Source organism: Oncorhynchus keta, chromosome 27 (genome assembly GCF_023373465.1).
Source record: "Oncorhynchus keta strain PuntledgeMale-10-30-2019 chromosome 27, Oket_V2, whole genome shotgun sequence".
In the NCBI taxonomy this organism is placed as follows: Eukaryota; Metazoa; Chordata; class Actinopteri; order Salmoniformes; family Salmonidae; genus Oncorhynchus; species Oncorhynchus keta.
In genome coordinates, this window is record NC_068447.1 from 30,483,002 (window position 1) to 30,500,410 (window position 17,409).

A 17,409-nucleotide genomic window follows, 5' to 3' on the forward strand; every position below is an offset into this window, starting at 1 on the left:
ATGTCATATATTTCTCTGATCTGTCTTTGCTCCACTTTTGTTTGTGCAGAAATACCCCATAGTATGGCAAGGCCTGCTGGCACTGAAGAATGACTCGGCTGCTGTGCAGCTCCACTTTGTCTCTGGCAACAACGTTCTGGCCCACCGTTCACTGCCGCCATTGGAGGGAGGGGCCCCGCTCCGCATCGCACAGAGGATGAGGTTGGAAGCGGCCCAGCTTGAGGGTGTGGCTCGCAGGATGATGGTGAGTTGCTAGTTGTCTATCATTGAAATTATGCATTTTAGCACGGTTCTTGTAGAATGTTTTCAAACTAAGACTCTCTTTGGTAATGTTTTCTTTGCAGGCAACTAGTTCTCATTACAACTGTGAATGTAAACATGCTTAATATTTCAGTAACATTTCAGGTGAAAGCACAACCGATTTGATGATTGTTGTTTATAGGTGGAGAGTGACTACTGCCTCCTGCTAGCTCTGCCATGTGGACGGGATCAGGAGGACGTTCTCAGTCAGACCCTTCTCCTGAAAGGAGGCTTCATCACCTACCTACAGCAAAAACAGGCAGCTGGGATCATCAATGTCCCCAACCCCGGCTCCAATCAGGTATGTGGTGCGTTCTGACTGTTAAGCCATATCAGCATCAATTTCAAATGGACCTGTAATGATGGCCCTTCTGTATTCAAGTAAATATTAGGTGGAGATGGGAGTATGGTACAATGAGGTTGGAAACCCAACTGACACGTGTCTGGTCTCTTCCTTCCCCAGCCGGCATACGTGGTGCAGATTTTTCCGCCATGTGATTTCTCTGAGAGTCACCTGTCGCGGCTCGCCCCCGACCTTCTCAACAGTATCTCCAGCATCTCCCCTCACATCATGATTGTCATTGCCTCCGTGTAATACCTCCAATAGAAAAACTCCATTCTCTAGAACCCAACAGAATCAAGCCAACACCAGCCTTTTTGGACTTTCATCCAGGTTAGAAAACTGGAAATGCCTCCGTTTGGATGGGTTTGACCTCTTTTTGTTGCTTTTAAAACATGCACTCACTCTTACTTCTCTTCACCAAGTCCTTAAGTCATCCTTCCACCTCTGATTCCACAACTCCCTGTCTTTACAGAGAGCATACGGAAGGGTGGATTGTGGGTTTTCATGATCAATTCTATGATCATATGTTTCACTTTTGCAATCGTTGGAAGTAAACCGGATTGCGTCTTGATTTTGAAAGCATTCGAGGAGACGAAGGAACGAAAAGAGAAAGACTGCTAAGGGATGTTTTTACTCTCATTGAAATAATGATTGTGATTTTATTTACATCTTTTGGGAATTTTCTTAGAAAACAGATCAAATCAGTCATTGCACTATGTTGAGAGAAAAAAACATGATCTTTGTACCGATTAGAGAATAAAATGCTACCTATTATAATAGACATGCACCAGTGACCAGCTTTACTTGTGTAAGAGAAAAATAGAAAAAGGAATAATGTCTGCTTCATCAATCTTCTGTACTGCTTTTACTCTTCTACCATCGGCCAACTTGATTTCCTTCTACTTCATTTCCAGAGTCAACTCTATCCTCAGAGGTTACTATTTGAGTTGTACAGTTTGCACTTAATGCCTCAACAGGCCTCAACAGGTGACCTATATATATATATATATAATTTGTTTATTTTAGTTTGTCTTATTTACAAGTCAAGGTGTCGTAGACAATTGCAAAACTGTAAATATTATAAATATTTAAAGATTAAAAATATGTAAGGAGGCCAAGTGGATTATATGACAACTCATCACTATCAACCTTTTGGGGGTGGCAAGGACCCCTACAAAACTCCTAGGAATGACATTTACAAACTTTTGTTATTAGAATTGATTCTGTGCCAAAATCTCTTTTTCAATGAACCCCCAGAACCTATTTTCATACTTGATTTTGTATTTGTCACTCAGATCTACTGTACCAGCCTCTTGTTTGTACTTTTTAAAAATATATTTTCTTCATCAGCCCAACCTGTTACAGCATATGAAATCCTGTCCTCATTTCCATGGAGTGCCATAAACTGTTCTATTTGATGATGGTGAACATAGTCCTTCTGTCTCTCTCCTTGTGTCCTCCACTGCCCTCTACCATTCCTCTGAAAATACTCCTTGATACCAATATGTGCTCCCAAAGTCAAAAAGCAAATTACTCAAATGACAACTGTAGCATGCATAACTTGAATAAGTAAAGGGTAAATAGAATCCGTAAGGCAACGAATGTGACTAAAACTTTAAACAATGCTGGGAATGGATGTGTAAACTGTCTCTCTTTCCTTTCCCTGAACTAGTGTCTCCCTGAGCCAATTTTGTAAATACTCATGTTCTCAATATGTGCTCTTGTGTACTTTCCCTTATTACTGTCTCCGTTCAGGGTCCTCATGTTTTGTGTGACAAAACAAAGCAGTCCGAAAGACGAAGCTAGTTGTGAACCGATGCAGGAAGTAAACCCTGATTCTCAGTTTTTGTGGTGTAAATATTTCTATGACTGCAGGCTGAATACTTTCATGGTGATGTTGAAGGCACTTATAATTTTTGTATACAAATTACAAGAAAATAACCCAAAAACAAAATTATTTATCTTAACTGTCTTTTGATCAATCTTATTTCATAATTTTCAGTGTATTTTGCTGTTCCTCCATGAGGACATTTTTAAACTGTAAAATAAATGGTTGTTTAACATCTACAGATCATTAAATGGTCCGTCACTCTTGATTTGTGTTTGCTTGCTTTTGCCCGTTGTCTTGGTATGCCTTGTTCCACTGCAGATACATTACTGTATGATATATTACCAACAGTATTATCTAGTTGTTACTCCGATTATGCAGAACATTGTTTTCAGGTTACTACTTGTTCTGAAAATATGCAGCGTCTTCAGGTTACTACTTGTGAAAATATGCAGCGTCTTCAGGTTACTACTTGTTGTGAAAATATGCAGCGTCTTCAGGTTACTACTTGTTGTGAAAATATGCAGCGTCTTCAGGTTACTACTTGTTGTGAAAATATGCAGCGTCTTCAGGTTACTACTTGTTGTGAAATATGTTGCAGTTCACCTTGAAGTCACAAGATGTCAGCATAGGATAATACCCACTGGGTACAGACATCAGTTCAATGTTTAGTTTTGATTTCCATTTTGCTGAGTTATCAACTAATGTGAATTAAACATGTAATCACCCTGTCATTGGATTTAGGTTTAACATTAGGTGAAAAGACAACTCCTTTACATTGATGACTTTTGCAAATCCAATCAGTTTTCCAAATTAATTGAATGTCATTACACAGATTGTTTTGTTGTTTACATTTCTGTTTGTACTTCTATAGTGCCTGTAGCCTAAAGCTTACAAATCAAATGTATTTGTCACATACACGTGGTTAGCAGATGTTAAAGCGAGTGTAGCGAAATGCTTGTGCTTCTAGTTCCGACAATGCAGTAATAATCAACGAGTAATCTAACAATTCCAAAACTACTACCTTATACACACACAAGTGTAAAGGGATAAAAAAATATGTACATAAAGATATATGAATGAGTGATGGTACAGAACGGCATAGGCAAGATGCAGTAGATGGTATCGAGTACAGTATATACATATGAGATGAGTAATGTAGGCTATGTAAACAGTGGCATAGTTTAAAGTGGCTAGTGATATATGTATTACATAAAGATGCAGTAGATGATATAGGGTACAACATATACATATGAGATGAGTAATGTAGGGTATGTAAACATTATGTAGCATTGTTTAGAGTGGCTAGTGATATATTTTACATCAATTTCCATCAATTCCCATTATTAATGTGGATGGAGTTGAGTCATTGTGTTGGCAGCAGCCACTCAATGTTAGTGGTGGCTGTTTAACAGTCTGATGGCTACCATGCTTAGTTTATGTTTATTTTTTGAGTTCGAGTCCTCTAACTGCACTATTAGTTGACAATCCTAGTTTATGTAGACAAATGGCTCTCATAAATGAGTTTTGGGAAAAAAATACCACTAATTCATAAACATCGCAACTGCAGTGAAAAATCCACAGTACTGCTGTGTGTACATGCATAGGAGAGAGCGAAGAGAAGTTGATTTCTCCATCAATGGCCTTGCATTGTTAGTCTTCCAAAGAAAGTCAGACATGTATCTGATAGTATGTGCTCATATTTTGCATTTATGTGAAGCAGTCTGAAGATAAGTGGCTATGGAGAAGTATGTCTAAAACTGGGATCGGCACAAGGGAAGGACAATTAAAGTTGCACTTTTGTACTTATCCTCCCCGAGGCTATAGGGCTCTATAGTTTAAAAATGTTAAGACTAATGCCTGAACATTAGGGTGTCCTGCTGCTCCTGTTACATTCAAACGCACACTGAAGAATCCTCAGAGTTACATTCAAACGCACACTGAAGAATCCTCAGAGGGATGCCGATTGGGAGTTATTGGTGAGGAATTTTTGGTGGACAGGCCTGTGTGGACTCTCATCACATTTGGAGGTTCTGAAAAGGCTAAAATGAATGTCCTCAAACAGGGACTGCCTGCAGCGAAGAGACCCCAAGTACCCCAACTGTACATTATGGTTTTATAACCCTCAATTTCAGCCATCAAAGGATGTTCTAGAGTTCCAAAATGGTGGCTTCCTCCTGAAATGTCAACTGTGGTTTTTGCTTATTTAAACACTCATCCCACATGCTTAATGCAATAATATAGAATTTTTCATAACAGTATTTTATATCAGAGAGAAAACAGCTACAAAGAGATGTAGAAGGGTTGAAGTTGTGAAAATAAAGGTTTTCAAACTGAGAGGCCACTGGATATCTGAGGGAGGGAAAGAGGATCATGCTGGAACTCATCAAAGACACATCACGCCTCTCCTCTCCTTCTCTTTTCATTACAGGAGGAAGAAGGGAGTGTGACCATGGAAAAGAGGGCAAGCGATTTATAGTGCCGCGACAGGCTAAGACAAGGAATGTTAATTGAGGCCCAGCATGAGAAGAAGCAGAGATGGTGGAACACAGTGTGAAGAGAGAACACAGAGAGCAAAGGGGAAACTCAAGATGCTGTTCCTCTCCTCACTTTGTCCCCCCCTCCTACCCTGCCCTCTGAAATTACAGACCTAGCCTATGACAAAGGAGATGGGGAAGCAGCAGCAGGAAGAGTACGAAGGAAAAAAGTTATGCGTCCTTCATGCTTGCTCAACCACCTCCATCTTTCTGTAATTTTAGTCTGTCTTTTGAAGTCTTAGCCCACAACATTACATTCCAAAGGCCACATTGAGCTAGTAAAAGAAGATGTAAAGAACTTTGAAAATACTGATTTTGGCTTTTTCTGACATTGATAAGTGCTTGTTTTCATGTTTTGGGTTTTAGGCATTTTGCTGACATTCCATGCAGACGTTGCTCTGAATGTATTATCCACAGACACATTTCAACACATGATAAACACAACTAGATGGGAAGCATTACAATTATGTAATGCATTTTTAAAAATTCTTTCTTCTGGGTCTTAGAGATACCCTAAAGTTACATAATGTAGGGGTAAACACACTTCATCTATGTCAATGTGGAGCATCAACCTGGGTGGATCCTCAAAAGGTTCTACAGCTGCACCAATCGAGAACATCCTCACGGGTTGCAACACTGCCTGTCATGACAACTGCTCGGCCTCCGATCGTAAGGCACTACAGAGCGTATGGCCCAGTACATCAGTGGGGCCAAGCTTTCTGCCATCCAGGACCTCTATACCAGGCGGTGTCAGAGGAAGACCCTAAAATTTGTCAAGACTTCAGCCACCCCAGTCATAGACTGTTCTCTCTGCTACCGCACGGCAAGCGGTACCGGAGCACCAAGTCTAAGTCTAAGAGGCTTCTAAGCAGCTTCTACCCCGAAGCTATAAGACTCCTGAACATCTAATCAAATGGCTACCCAGATTTTTGCATTGCCCCCCCTCCTTTTTACGCGGCTACTCTCTGTTATTATCTATGCATAGTCACTTTAATAACTCTACCTACATGCACACATCACGTCAATTACCTCGACTAACCGGTACCTCCGCACTTCGACTCTGCACCGGTACCCCCTGTATATTGCCTCACTATTGTTATTTTACTGCTGCTCTTTAATTATTTGTTACTTTTATGTATTTATTTAAAAAGAAAATGTAGGTATTTCTCTTAAAACAGTGTTGGTTAAATGCTTGTAAGTAAGCATTTCACTGTAAGGTCTACTACACCTGTTGTATGTGACAAATTACATTTGATTTGATTTGGATCTGGATGCAACAGCAAAATCATAAAGACCTCTTGAAGACTCTTACATGTTCTGTTTATATTGTTGCAGATTTGGTCACATTGGCATTGGAATTGTCTGAACAATAACCTTCGCTGAACCATTCGGAAGAGGTCTAGAGTGGGGGCAGCAGTTGTTCCCTGGAGAGCATTGTGACTCCAAATGATGAATGGGAGGATGTTCACTATTCAGTAAGCTCTTCATTTGGAAGATTAGACCAAAGAGGCCTGTGTTTTACATATCTGGTTGGTGGATACTCTGGGTTGGGAGATTTTAGCGGCATGTCTCGCCTCTCCCTTAACTGTGTGTGGGAGGACTTGACAAGAGTTCCAGGTCCTTGTCAAAAACAGCCTCATTTGGTGCAGCAGCTATATGGAATTGTTTTAAGGTCTTACCAATGATAATTTTGCTGTTTGATTTAGAATTTTAAAACCCCTTGAAGTATTGAAAACAAATGTGAAAAAAATGATTTGTTGAAATGCATTGAATAACAGATTCACTACACGGAACAACAGATAGTCCCCCAAAAATCAAATGGAAGTTTTTTTCTGAAGTGTCTGTCCTATATTTGAGAGATATAATAAAGATCAGGATTTTTATTTTTGTCATCTTTATTTAACTAGGCAAGTCAGTTAAGAACAAATTCTTATTTACAATGACGGCCTACAAAAGCCAAACCCAGACGACGCTTGGCCAATTGTGCGACACCCTATGGGACTCCCAATCACAGCCAGTTGTGATACAGCCTGGATTCAAACAAGAGTGTCTGTAGTGACTTCTCTAGCACTGAGATGCAGTGCCTTAGACCACTGCGCCACTCGGGAACCCAAACATTGATTTTTTTGGACATGTATTTAACCAATTTAATCAATTTTAGAATTAAGAATGTAACGTAACAAACTGTGGAAAAAGTCAAGGGGTCTAAATACTTTCCGAATGCACTATACTTACATACATTTTTTCAACTGGTACCGGGGGACCTTCAGATGAGTCTTGTGAGGCCTGTGGGCGTCCTAGAGCAAAACAACCCACGTGTACGTGTTTGTGATAGTCTCACCTTTACACAGAGGGGTAATATTAGGCGAAACCGTATTGACTCTACAGACAATTTTGTGAGCAGACCGATTTTCAAGATGTCTCATGGTCTGACAAACACTGCACTAGCTCTGTCACCTTTCAGATGCATCCAATGCAACAAAAAAACAGATACCGCATGTCTATCTTAAATGTATTAATTTTTATGGGGATTATTTTATTATGCTTATTAGATGTCCCCGGGGCCGTGGACATCCTCCTTAGGGGGCTAATCCAAGAGCCTAGATAAGAACACAGACAATGTGGAAAGAGACAGATGAGAGGCTGCTTGTGGTAGCAGAAAAATAACAGAAGCAGGAAGTACAAGGGAGCAAAGGTCATGTGTATACATATTTATTCAGTAACACACAAAATGTACAAAATCACACAGCCCAATAGGCCTACTGCTAATACTGCATTTGGTCTCTGACTCAGTCTTTCTAAATCCTGATTTTGGCTGATTTTTCTCAGTAGAACATGGCTATACCTACATACACTCTTCTACGTACAGTCTAGTACCTCCCAGTCCTCTTTTGTCCCTATTACCTGGTTATAAGAGAAAGGTGTCAGCCCACCCACGGTGCATACACATGTATGACCCATCCCACACACTTCACAATAAATGAGCTCACGTCCAGAGGCCTTGTTGTCAGAAAGGTCAATGTTGTCATGCTAACACGATAGAACCAGTGAAAGGATGAGGATCCACCTTTTCCAGCCTCCAGTATTTATTTTTATTTTTTATTTTATTTCACCTTTATTTAACCAGGTAGACTAGTTGAGAACAAGTTCTCATTTACAACTGCGACCTGGCAAAGATAAAGCAAAGCAGTGCAACACAAACAACAACACAGAGTTACACATGGAACAACAAACATACATAGTCAATAATAAAATAGAAAAAGTCTATATACAGTGTGTGCAAATGAGGTAGGAGAATGAAGGTAAGGCACCCGTGACCAGCTCGGAAACCGGATTGCACAGCGAAGAAGGTACGGTGGGATTCGAAATGGTCGGTGATCTGTTTGTTAACTTGGCTTTCGAAGACCTTAGAAAGGCAGGGTAGGATAGATATAGATCTGTAGCAGTTCGGGTCTAGAGTGTCTCCTCCTTTGAAGTGGGGAATGACCGCGGCAGCTTTCCAATCTTTGGGGATCTCAGACGATACGAAAGAGAGGTTGAACAGGCTAGTAATAGGGTTTGCAACAATTTTGGCGGATCATTTTAGAAAGAGAGGCTCCAGATTGTCTAGCCCGGCTGATTTGAAGGGGTCCAGATTTTGCTATAGGGGTCCAGATTATGCTGCAGTAGTTTATGTGTCGGGGGGCTAGCGTCAGTCTGTTATATCTGGAGTATTTCTCCTGTCTTATCCGGTGTCCTGTGTGAATTTAAACATGCTCCTTCTAATTCTCTCTCTCTCTTTCTCTCTTTCTCTCTCTTTTCTCTCAGAGGACCTGAGGCCTAGGACCATGTCTCAGGACTACCTGGCCTGATGACTCCTTGCTGTCCCCAGTCCCCAGTCCACCTGGTCATGCTGCTGCTCTAGTTCTGCCTGCGGCTATGGAATCCTGACCTGTTCACTGGACGTGCTACCTTGAACTGGACCTGCTGTTTTGGACTCTCTCTCTACCACACCTGCTGTCTCTAATGATTGGCAATGAAAAACCAACTGACATTTACTCCTGAGGTGCTGACCTGTTGCACCCTCTACAACCACTGTGATTATTATTATCTGACCCTGCTGGTCATCTATGAACGTTTGAACATCTTGGTCATGTTCTGTTATAATCTCCACCCGGCACAGCCAGAAGAGGACTGGCCACCCCTCATAGCCTGGTTCCTCTCTAGGTGTCTTCCTAGGTTCCGACCTTTCTAGGGAATTTGTCCTAGCCACCGTGCTTCTACATCTGCATTGCGTGCTGTTTGGGGTTTTAGGCTGGGTTTCTATACAGCACTTTGTGACATCGGTTGATATAAAAAGGGCTTTATAAATACATTTGATTGATTGATTGATTGGTTGATTGATTGATTGAATATCAAATACAATGCCACAGGAGGAATCATGAAATGGATCAAATAGCTCTATGGGGTCATAGTACATGTTGTAGAGTAGACCCCTAGTTGGGGACAGGGAGGGAGAGCTCCATGTATGAATCTTAACCAGATGACTCAGAGTCACCATGAATACATTAAATGTGTCACCATCCGGCTACATCAGCTCCTCTCATCCCAGGCTGAAATTGGATTTTGGGCCATATGTATCAAGGCATCTCAGAATAGAATAGATACTTCACACTGGTTGAATCAACATTATTTCAACGTAATTTGTCAATGTATTATGACGTAGAGTCAACACGGAAAATACACTCAGTAAATCCAGCTGAAAGTTGTGATCCCTTATTGATGTAATTTGTTAAATCCACTTCAATCAGTGTACATGAAGGGGCGGAGACGGTCAACAGTTTCCCATGTGTATCAAGAATGGTCCACCACCCAACGGACATCCAGCCAACTTGACACAACTGTGGGAAGCATTGTAGTGAACATGGGCCAGCATCCCTGTGGAATGCTTTCGACACCTTGTAGAGTCCATACCCTGACGAATTGAGGCTGTTCTGAGGGCAAAAGGGGGTCCAACTCAATATTAGGAAGGTGTTCCTAATATTTTGGATAGTCGGTGTACACACACACACACACACACACACACACACACACACACACACACACACACACACACACACACACACACACACACACACACACACACACACACACACACACACACACACACACGGTGATAGGCAGTGCAGCGCCCCTGGCTGGAGAGCAATAGGGGGGAGTAGGAGAGCTAATTTACGATCAGTTCCCCCAAGTCCATGTAACGTTTTCATTGTAATCTAAAAGGCTAAACCTAAACTAATCCTAGATCAGCACTCCAATTCTGAGACACCTGATTGACATGAACATGCCCCTGAAATACAAATAATACGCAGATTTATCTGAATTATATGATTTGTCATCACCCCTCTTAGGTTCTTGTTTTCCTCCTCCTGTGTTGCTGTGGAGGGGATGAATTGGGATGTGTCTTTGGGGGAACTTGGGGAAGTGATCTTGTTTTGCACCAGTTTCACTTTTTTTGTTGTAAATAAAATAGTGTATTTGCAGTATGGAATTTATGAATTCTGTGCCCCTTCTCTTTTGGCTATAGACACTCCAGACAGAATCCCAATATGCCAGTGACATTGAGTGTGAGAGCGTGTTATCTGTTGGGTTCTTACTATAGGTAGGAGGTGAAGCAGGATTTACATCACCTTTTTTATTTTGTAACTCAGGACTTTAACTGCCTTTTCAACTTCATTGTAACTCGGTGTCTATGGCAAGAAAGCACAGTATTTGAGTGGATAGTGAGAGGGCTATTAGGCCGATGATGCTGTATCTACAGTAAAGCAGAGGGTGAGTAGACTTATGCAATTCTCTATCTATCCATATCTATCAAAATATTCACTGATGATGGATTATAAAGATCAAAGTAAAGGATTATTTCAGGATGAGGTAAAGTGGATGTAAAAAAAAACAGATATGTAGGAAGAGGGCACGTTTGAGGAGAATTGAAATTCCCCAAGGAAGGTTTTGTGCAGGGCTCTTCAGAAAATTGTTGGGGTGGCGGTGGGTAGCAGTGAAGGGGTTAGGAAGGGACAGAAACCTTTACTGGACTGTTCAGGCCATCAGTATTTGTTTGTTAGGTCCACTTTGCAGATATGCTGGTTGACAAGTTCCCTTTTCCTGCCTGCGTCGCAGTGCGTGGTGACCACTGTGGCATCAAACACAATTTGCACAGTTTGATTTTCTTCTCACATTAAAAGGTCAAGTGAGTTTTGATATCATAGATGCAAGGAATTGACTGTAGAACGTCAGGTATTCATTGAATTAGCATTGGGGACGATACAAAAACACTCCCACATATCTCCAGGGCTAACTTGCATAACTGTAGATGTAATCATGAAATATTATTGATGTTATTTCACAAAACCAATTCTATCCCTCAAAGCGCTCCCATTCTAATGTGCAGTAAGTACACTGTGGTTTGACCGTGGTTGAGACAATTATCATTGTCTGGTATTGTCTGGTATTGTTGTCCGATTTTTACATAAATATGTGATTTACACCTTGCAAAATGCACTGGGGAACAGTGTCCAGACTAAGATCTTTGGACTCCATGCTTGCTTAATCCAACAATCACGTGTTACATAACTGTTTCTCTTCACGTGCTTTCACTGAATCACTGCCGTCTCAGAAGGACACACTTTACATGCCAACCGTTTCACAGACTTTCAGAATTCTGTCTTGTCCTGGAGAAAATATAGGTTTCTCTGTGGTTTGGAACTGGGAGCTGTTGAAAGAGAGCAGACAAGCAGGAACAAGCTTTCTGAGACATGCTGGAGGAGTGACAAGCGTTGATATGAGCTGCCATTCCACAGTCAGCTGTCATACACACTACTTTGTTCCCCCAGCACTGTATAACTATCTAAGTCCCATTGACCCTTAACTTAGCACTCACATGGCTGGGCAACACCTGTTTGTATGCTCGCTCCCCTTTCTCCCAATACGGCTGTATTTGGTCACCTAATTGTTGAAATCTACTCTCTGTTTTCACCCGCAGAGCAGCATGAGAAAGTGAATGTGTGTGTGTGGGTTTTTGTGCATGTGTGTGTTGGTGTGTGTATGTGTATGTGTGTGTGTGTGTGTTTCCTGATATGTTAAGACTATGGAAACATCACTGCTTTAAAACCACCTCCCCTGGTGACCAAGAAGATGGCAGCTGTATGGCACCACCCGTGTGTCTGTAAACAGGGACACTAATTGATATCTCCTCATATGCAGGTTCTAGCCACACACACTCCCTACATCCTCCTGGGTAACTATAGCCTTATTTGGCACTGCAACTATTATATACAGTACACAAGCCTTTGTTATGATGAGATGATTAGATGACATTGTTGAAAGGCATAAGAACACCAATTATCTCAATCAAAAAGGCTCTGAAATATTTTCCCTTTGAGCAGTGATTGTTTAATAATCTTTCCAAGTAACAATGTAAGCCTGATTTATGAAGCTACATTTTTACCAACCCTGCTTCTCCTGGTCTACTTAAGGCAAATTGCTGGTGAGCAAAAGTACCACATTCCTACACAACAACAACTGTCAACACTTTGTGAAATTCTTACTTTTGGTAACAGTCTTGCGTGTATGGATGCACACACACACACAGGCACACACACACACAGGCATACACACACACTTTATATAGTTGTCCTAACACTTTCATTGGCACAACCCCCCTTCTTTGCCAGGAAGTGGGGGCCGGTAACATATGGAGGAGGGTCAGACATGCTTCACATGCCTACCTCAGCAAACCGCAGACCACCATAGGTCTGCAGGGGCAACTACAAGAACAGGTGCTGCCTAACAGCATGACATCACTGATCAGCATCGTCAACCATTTTGCCTGGAAACCCCCTGAAGAACCTGCCACTTCTCTACTACATCTCTCTCTCTTTCCTTTTCTCACTTTCTTTTAATTATTTCTTTATGTTTATCTTTCTCTTCCTCATTCCATCTCTCTTGCTCTCTCTCGCTCTCTCTCTGTCACACAGACACAGACACAGACACACACACACAAACACACACATAGACCTGATCGAGTAATCTAAAAAAGTTTAGGTCATTTGGAACAAAATCAACAGGTGGCTATCAATGGGCACCCCTCATGCCTCTCTTCCGCCCTAAGCCCTCGGGGGTCCATCTCACACATTCTGGATGCGCTTTCTCCAGTGCACTTCCTTCAAGGCATTGTCTTGAATGTATTCTGACCCCAGTAGTGTCATTTGATATCGAGGAGGTACGCATGGCCTCAGGATCAGCTCATTCTACTTGGGTGAGCAAATACAACATCTGCTCTCACTAGCCCTCTCGAGCGTGACCTATGTCTCCAATAAAAAGGGAGGCAACGAATATGAGTGTGTTCCAGCTCAGGGCATCGGAATGTTGTGATAATGACTGAATTAATATATAGCGCCTATTCGCTTCAGCCCAGGGGGATGGATGATCTGTCATTTCCAAAGAGGAGTTCATTTAGATGAGATTTCTGAATAACTTTGTTGTTGTGTCATGATTCTCAGATTCTCGCACAAGAATAGAGAAATTTGAATATGAGAGAGAGCTCCTTGTTACAGGTGTGTAGATACACTTAGTGTACAAAACATTAAGAACACCTTCCTAATATTGATTTTCACACCCTTTTGCCTTCAGAACAGCCTATATTTGTCAGGACATGGACTCTACAAGGTGTTGAAAGCGTTCCACAGGGATGCTGGCCCATGTTGACTCCAATGCTTCCCCCCATTGTGCCAAGAAGGCTGGATGTGCTTTGGGTATTGGACCATTCTTGATATATATGGGAAACTCTTGAGCATGAAAAGCCCAGCAGCGTTGCAGTTCTTGACACAAACCTGGCAGCTACTACCATACCCCATTCAAAGGCACTTAAATATTTTGTCTTGCCCATTTACCCTCTGAATGGCACACACACACAATCCATGTCTCAGTTGTCACAAGGCTTCAAAATCCTTCTTTAACCCGTCTCGTCCCCCTTCATCTACACAGATTAAGGTATCATAGCTTTCCTACCTGAATTAACCTGGTCAGTCTATGTCATGGAAAGAGCACAATGTTTTGTACACAGTGTATTTGAGTATAATAATGATTGCTATGTATTGGGTTTGTTGACATATGGATTGTAAAAACCTATGCCATCCTTTCCTCTCTATTCAGAGCATGAGTGTTTTCCAGTCCCAGACTTTCATAACGCAAAACTGACCTTAGATCAGTCTCTTCAAGGAACTTGACCCTACTCCATGCCCTCCCCCCCTCCCCCAGTATAGAATTGTGTAGTATACTGTAGAATGCTGTCGTATTCTTTCTTTTTTAACAGCACTGTAGTAAGTACTACAGAAATGTCCGCAAAAACACAACATTTATTTTACTCTAGTAAATACTACAGTATGTAATTTGCATAAACCCTGCCCATTCCCCTTCCAAATCCCAAGTTGTGCCACCCATAAGTTAGAAACCAACACGCCAAGTATAGACCATATATTGTGTTCCCTGTGGTTATAGAAAAGAGCAGAAGCTCTGAACTCCCTTTTCAGAACCCAGACCTACATACTTACTTACTTACCTATCTACCTTCCTACTTACTTACCTACCTACAGGTTATGGAACATTTATAGTATTGTAGTATTTTTTTGTATTTCTGTAAATACCACATTATACTACAGTCACTACTACAGTAAATTCAGAAACAACACTGCAGTGAATACTACAGTATTCCTACCATAGTATACAGTACACTGTAGTATTTTTTCAAGTGGGATCTTTCTGAATAGTGTATAGTATATTGCTGGGATGATAGTGTTCAATCCCGACTCACCCTGCCAGCCTTTAGCTACCCCACAGATAGTTTGCTCAGCACTTTGCACTTTGGTATCATTGTATAAAAAAAAATCTTGACTACTTAGGAACCGAATATTTGTAAGTCTGACAGGCAGCTGTATACAGAGCCAAAAACAGGTATAACATAAGCCCAAATCAACAGTGTCATGTGTTTGGTATCATCTGTAGGGTATTGGGGGGTAATCAGACTAACAGATGAGGCTCTCACACATGCTCTCTTGGTCGGTCCACACTTTCTGGTTAACAATTGGCCTGCTGTCCCCCCCACTCTGATGCTGCTGAGTTGAGTTACTACACCTGTGCTTGGCAGCTCTCCCAACCAAGTCAGCCCCCTTGAACCCCCTTCACTGGGGGACAGCAGGCCCATTGTTACCCAGCCCCAACAACACACAGCAGCAGCAGTAGAAAGTGTGGACCGACCAAGGGAGCATGTGTGAGAGCCTCATCTGGTAGTCTGATTACCCCCCAATACCCTACAGATTTGTAGCATTGGCAGGTAGCCTAGTGGTTAGACCGTTGGGCCAGTAACCGAAAGGTTGCTAGATTGAATCTCCGAGCTGACAAGGAAAAAATCTGCCGTTCTGCCCCTGAACAAGGCAGCTAACCGAACCCACTGTTCCTAGGCCGTCATTGTAAATAAGAATTTGTTCTTAACTGACTCGCCTAGTTAAATCAAGGTTAAATAAATAATTATGCTTTTATATACAAATGTCAAATATATGCCAACAATCCTTCCTGCAAAGGACTATTCCATGGATTACATTTTGTGAAAATTCCCAAAACCATTTTCTTTTTTGTCTGGGTTTCATGAGGAATCACTCTTATGTGGCATTTCATAAGGCTCCAGGCATTCTCCCTGGTGTGAGAGGGGCTTTATAATACCAGAGCCCCGGGGTAAGAGGAGGTCGGATGGGGAGGTCGGATTCGCACATGGCTGGGGCCTGTCTGCCGGGGAAACAGAGAGAAGCCCAATCTTTCCCACAGAGTTGGGCCCACAGGTGTGACCCATGCAAAATCAATGCCATACTGTATTGTAATAATTTATTGCGAAGACAGCGCAATCAATGGTACCAAGACAATCAAGAAAATCTAACAGGTTGACAAAATATTCAGGAGGTTTTTAGTGAAAACTTCAAGATACAGATAAGCATTCATAAATCACATAGTTACACTGTACAACAAATAATGAAGGTTGACTGGGTTGACTCCCAAATGAATTTGCGAAAGAGTTGCTAGGTGATGGATTATTTAATTCACTATGTTCATACTCATACCAGCACACCCTCCTACTCCCCATTCTCCCACATCTCTATCTTTCCCATTGAAAATACAGATGTATCACTTCACTTATATTCATCAAGAGTATGGTATTTCAAATTCTAAAGCCAATTAGTACAATTATTTGCCATTTAATTTCTCTTGACTATGGATTCAGTTGTCTTTGCTTCAGATTTGAGATTATATGAATACGATAATAATGTGATTGATAAACTTGTATCACGAGTTTCATGCAGAATTCTCTCTTCTTATTTTTGTACACAAAAAAAATAATAATAAAAAGGTAAATAGGCCAACATTGTATTGATATCTGCTTCTCTTGTCGCTAAGGTAAATGGCTGAGGCCATCAACACCATAATGCCAATGTTACTTTCCTCTTTGCCACACCCCCTCCTTTATGGAATTGATTACATTCTAACAGGCGGAGTTGGTGACGTCCTCATTTGTGAATGAGGCTTTCGCGAGCTCACGGTTCAGTTGAGCAACTGATGAGAGCGTGGAAGGGTCCCAACCAAGCTTAGAAATAAGAAGAAAACAAACTCAAATGGATTCCCGTGGAATTAAGCGCGTGTTGTTTTCCTATGTATTAATTAACGGTATATTTATTACACTGCAAACTAAAGAAGGTAAGCGAAAGTCTTGACTACTTTTCAAACTTTGGTAACTATATGAAATCAAAATGTTCTTGTTGCAAGAAGTATATCCTGCTCTGTTCAGGTTGTGTGACCACGAAGAAGTGGATGTTTAAAACACAGGGCAAGAACATGGGCTATTGATACAATGTCGCAACTTGTAGAAGTTTTCAAGTTTGTTGATTTTGACCAGAAACTGTTCTAATGCAATCCTTTATTAGATCAAGTTTCGCCCGTATTCGATTCGGTATCTATGCTAATCTCTTTATCAAGATGAGTGTGTTGAGAGCAGTCTTACTACGTTATAGAGTAGAATATAGAATATATAGATTATATAGAATACCTGTTGGTATTTTGAACTTTTATATTGTCTCTATATCAGTAAGATATTGTGAACATATTAAATATAACAATATAAAATGAATAATTATCTGCATGGTTGAGCTGAACATTCATGCCTGGTACCACTTATTGCGCAGCAAAGTTGAATGATGAGAAAGTTAGGATATTCCATCTCAAGTTAATGATTACACCCTAAGCTTCCTTTTCAATTGTAAAAATCACTAACACAGGCCTATGTTTGAACCTCACTTGAGGAAGTGTAGGGGATTTAGACAATT

General features: G+C 41.2%; 2 protein-coding genes across 5 annotated transcripts in view; both read left to right on the forward strand.

The window, feature by feature from the left end:
- spen (spen family transcriptional repressor) overlaps positions 1–2,739 on the forward strand; it is a 49,783-nt gene extending 47,044 nt beyond the window's left edge. For all 4 annotated transcript variants that reach the window (XM_035738499.2, XM_035738498.2, XM_035738500.2 and 1 more), the window contains 3 exons: positions 50–244; positions 443–601; positions 764–2,739. In XM_035738499.2, the coding sequence (XP_035594392.1) occupies positions 50–244; positions 443–601; positions 764–895 (486 nt within the window). In that variant the 3' untranslated portion in view covers positions 896–2,739. The remainder of the gene's footprint in view (positions 1–49; positions 245–442; positions 602–763) is intronic.
- A 13,846-nt stretch (positions 2,740–16,585) lies between these two features.
- epha2b (eph receptor A2 b) overlaps positions 16,586–17,409 on the forward strand; it is a 39,594-nt gene continuing 38,770 nt past the window's right edge. Inside the window, exon 1 of the mRNA XM_035738502.1 lies at positions 16,586–16,783. Within this exon, the coding sequence (XP_035594395.1) occupies positions 16,702–16,783 (82 nt within the window). The 5' untranslated portion in view covers positions 16,586–16,701. The remainder of the gene's footprint in view (positions 16,784–17,409) is intronic.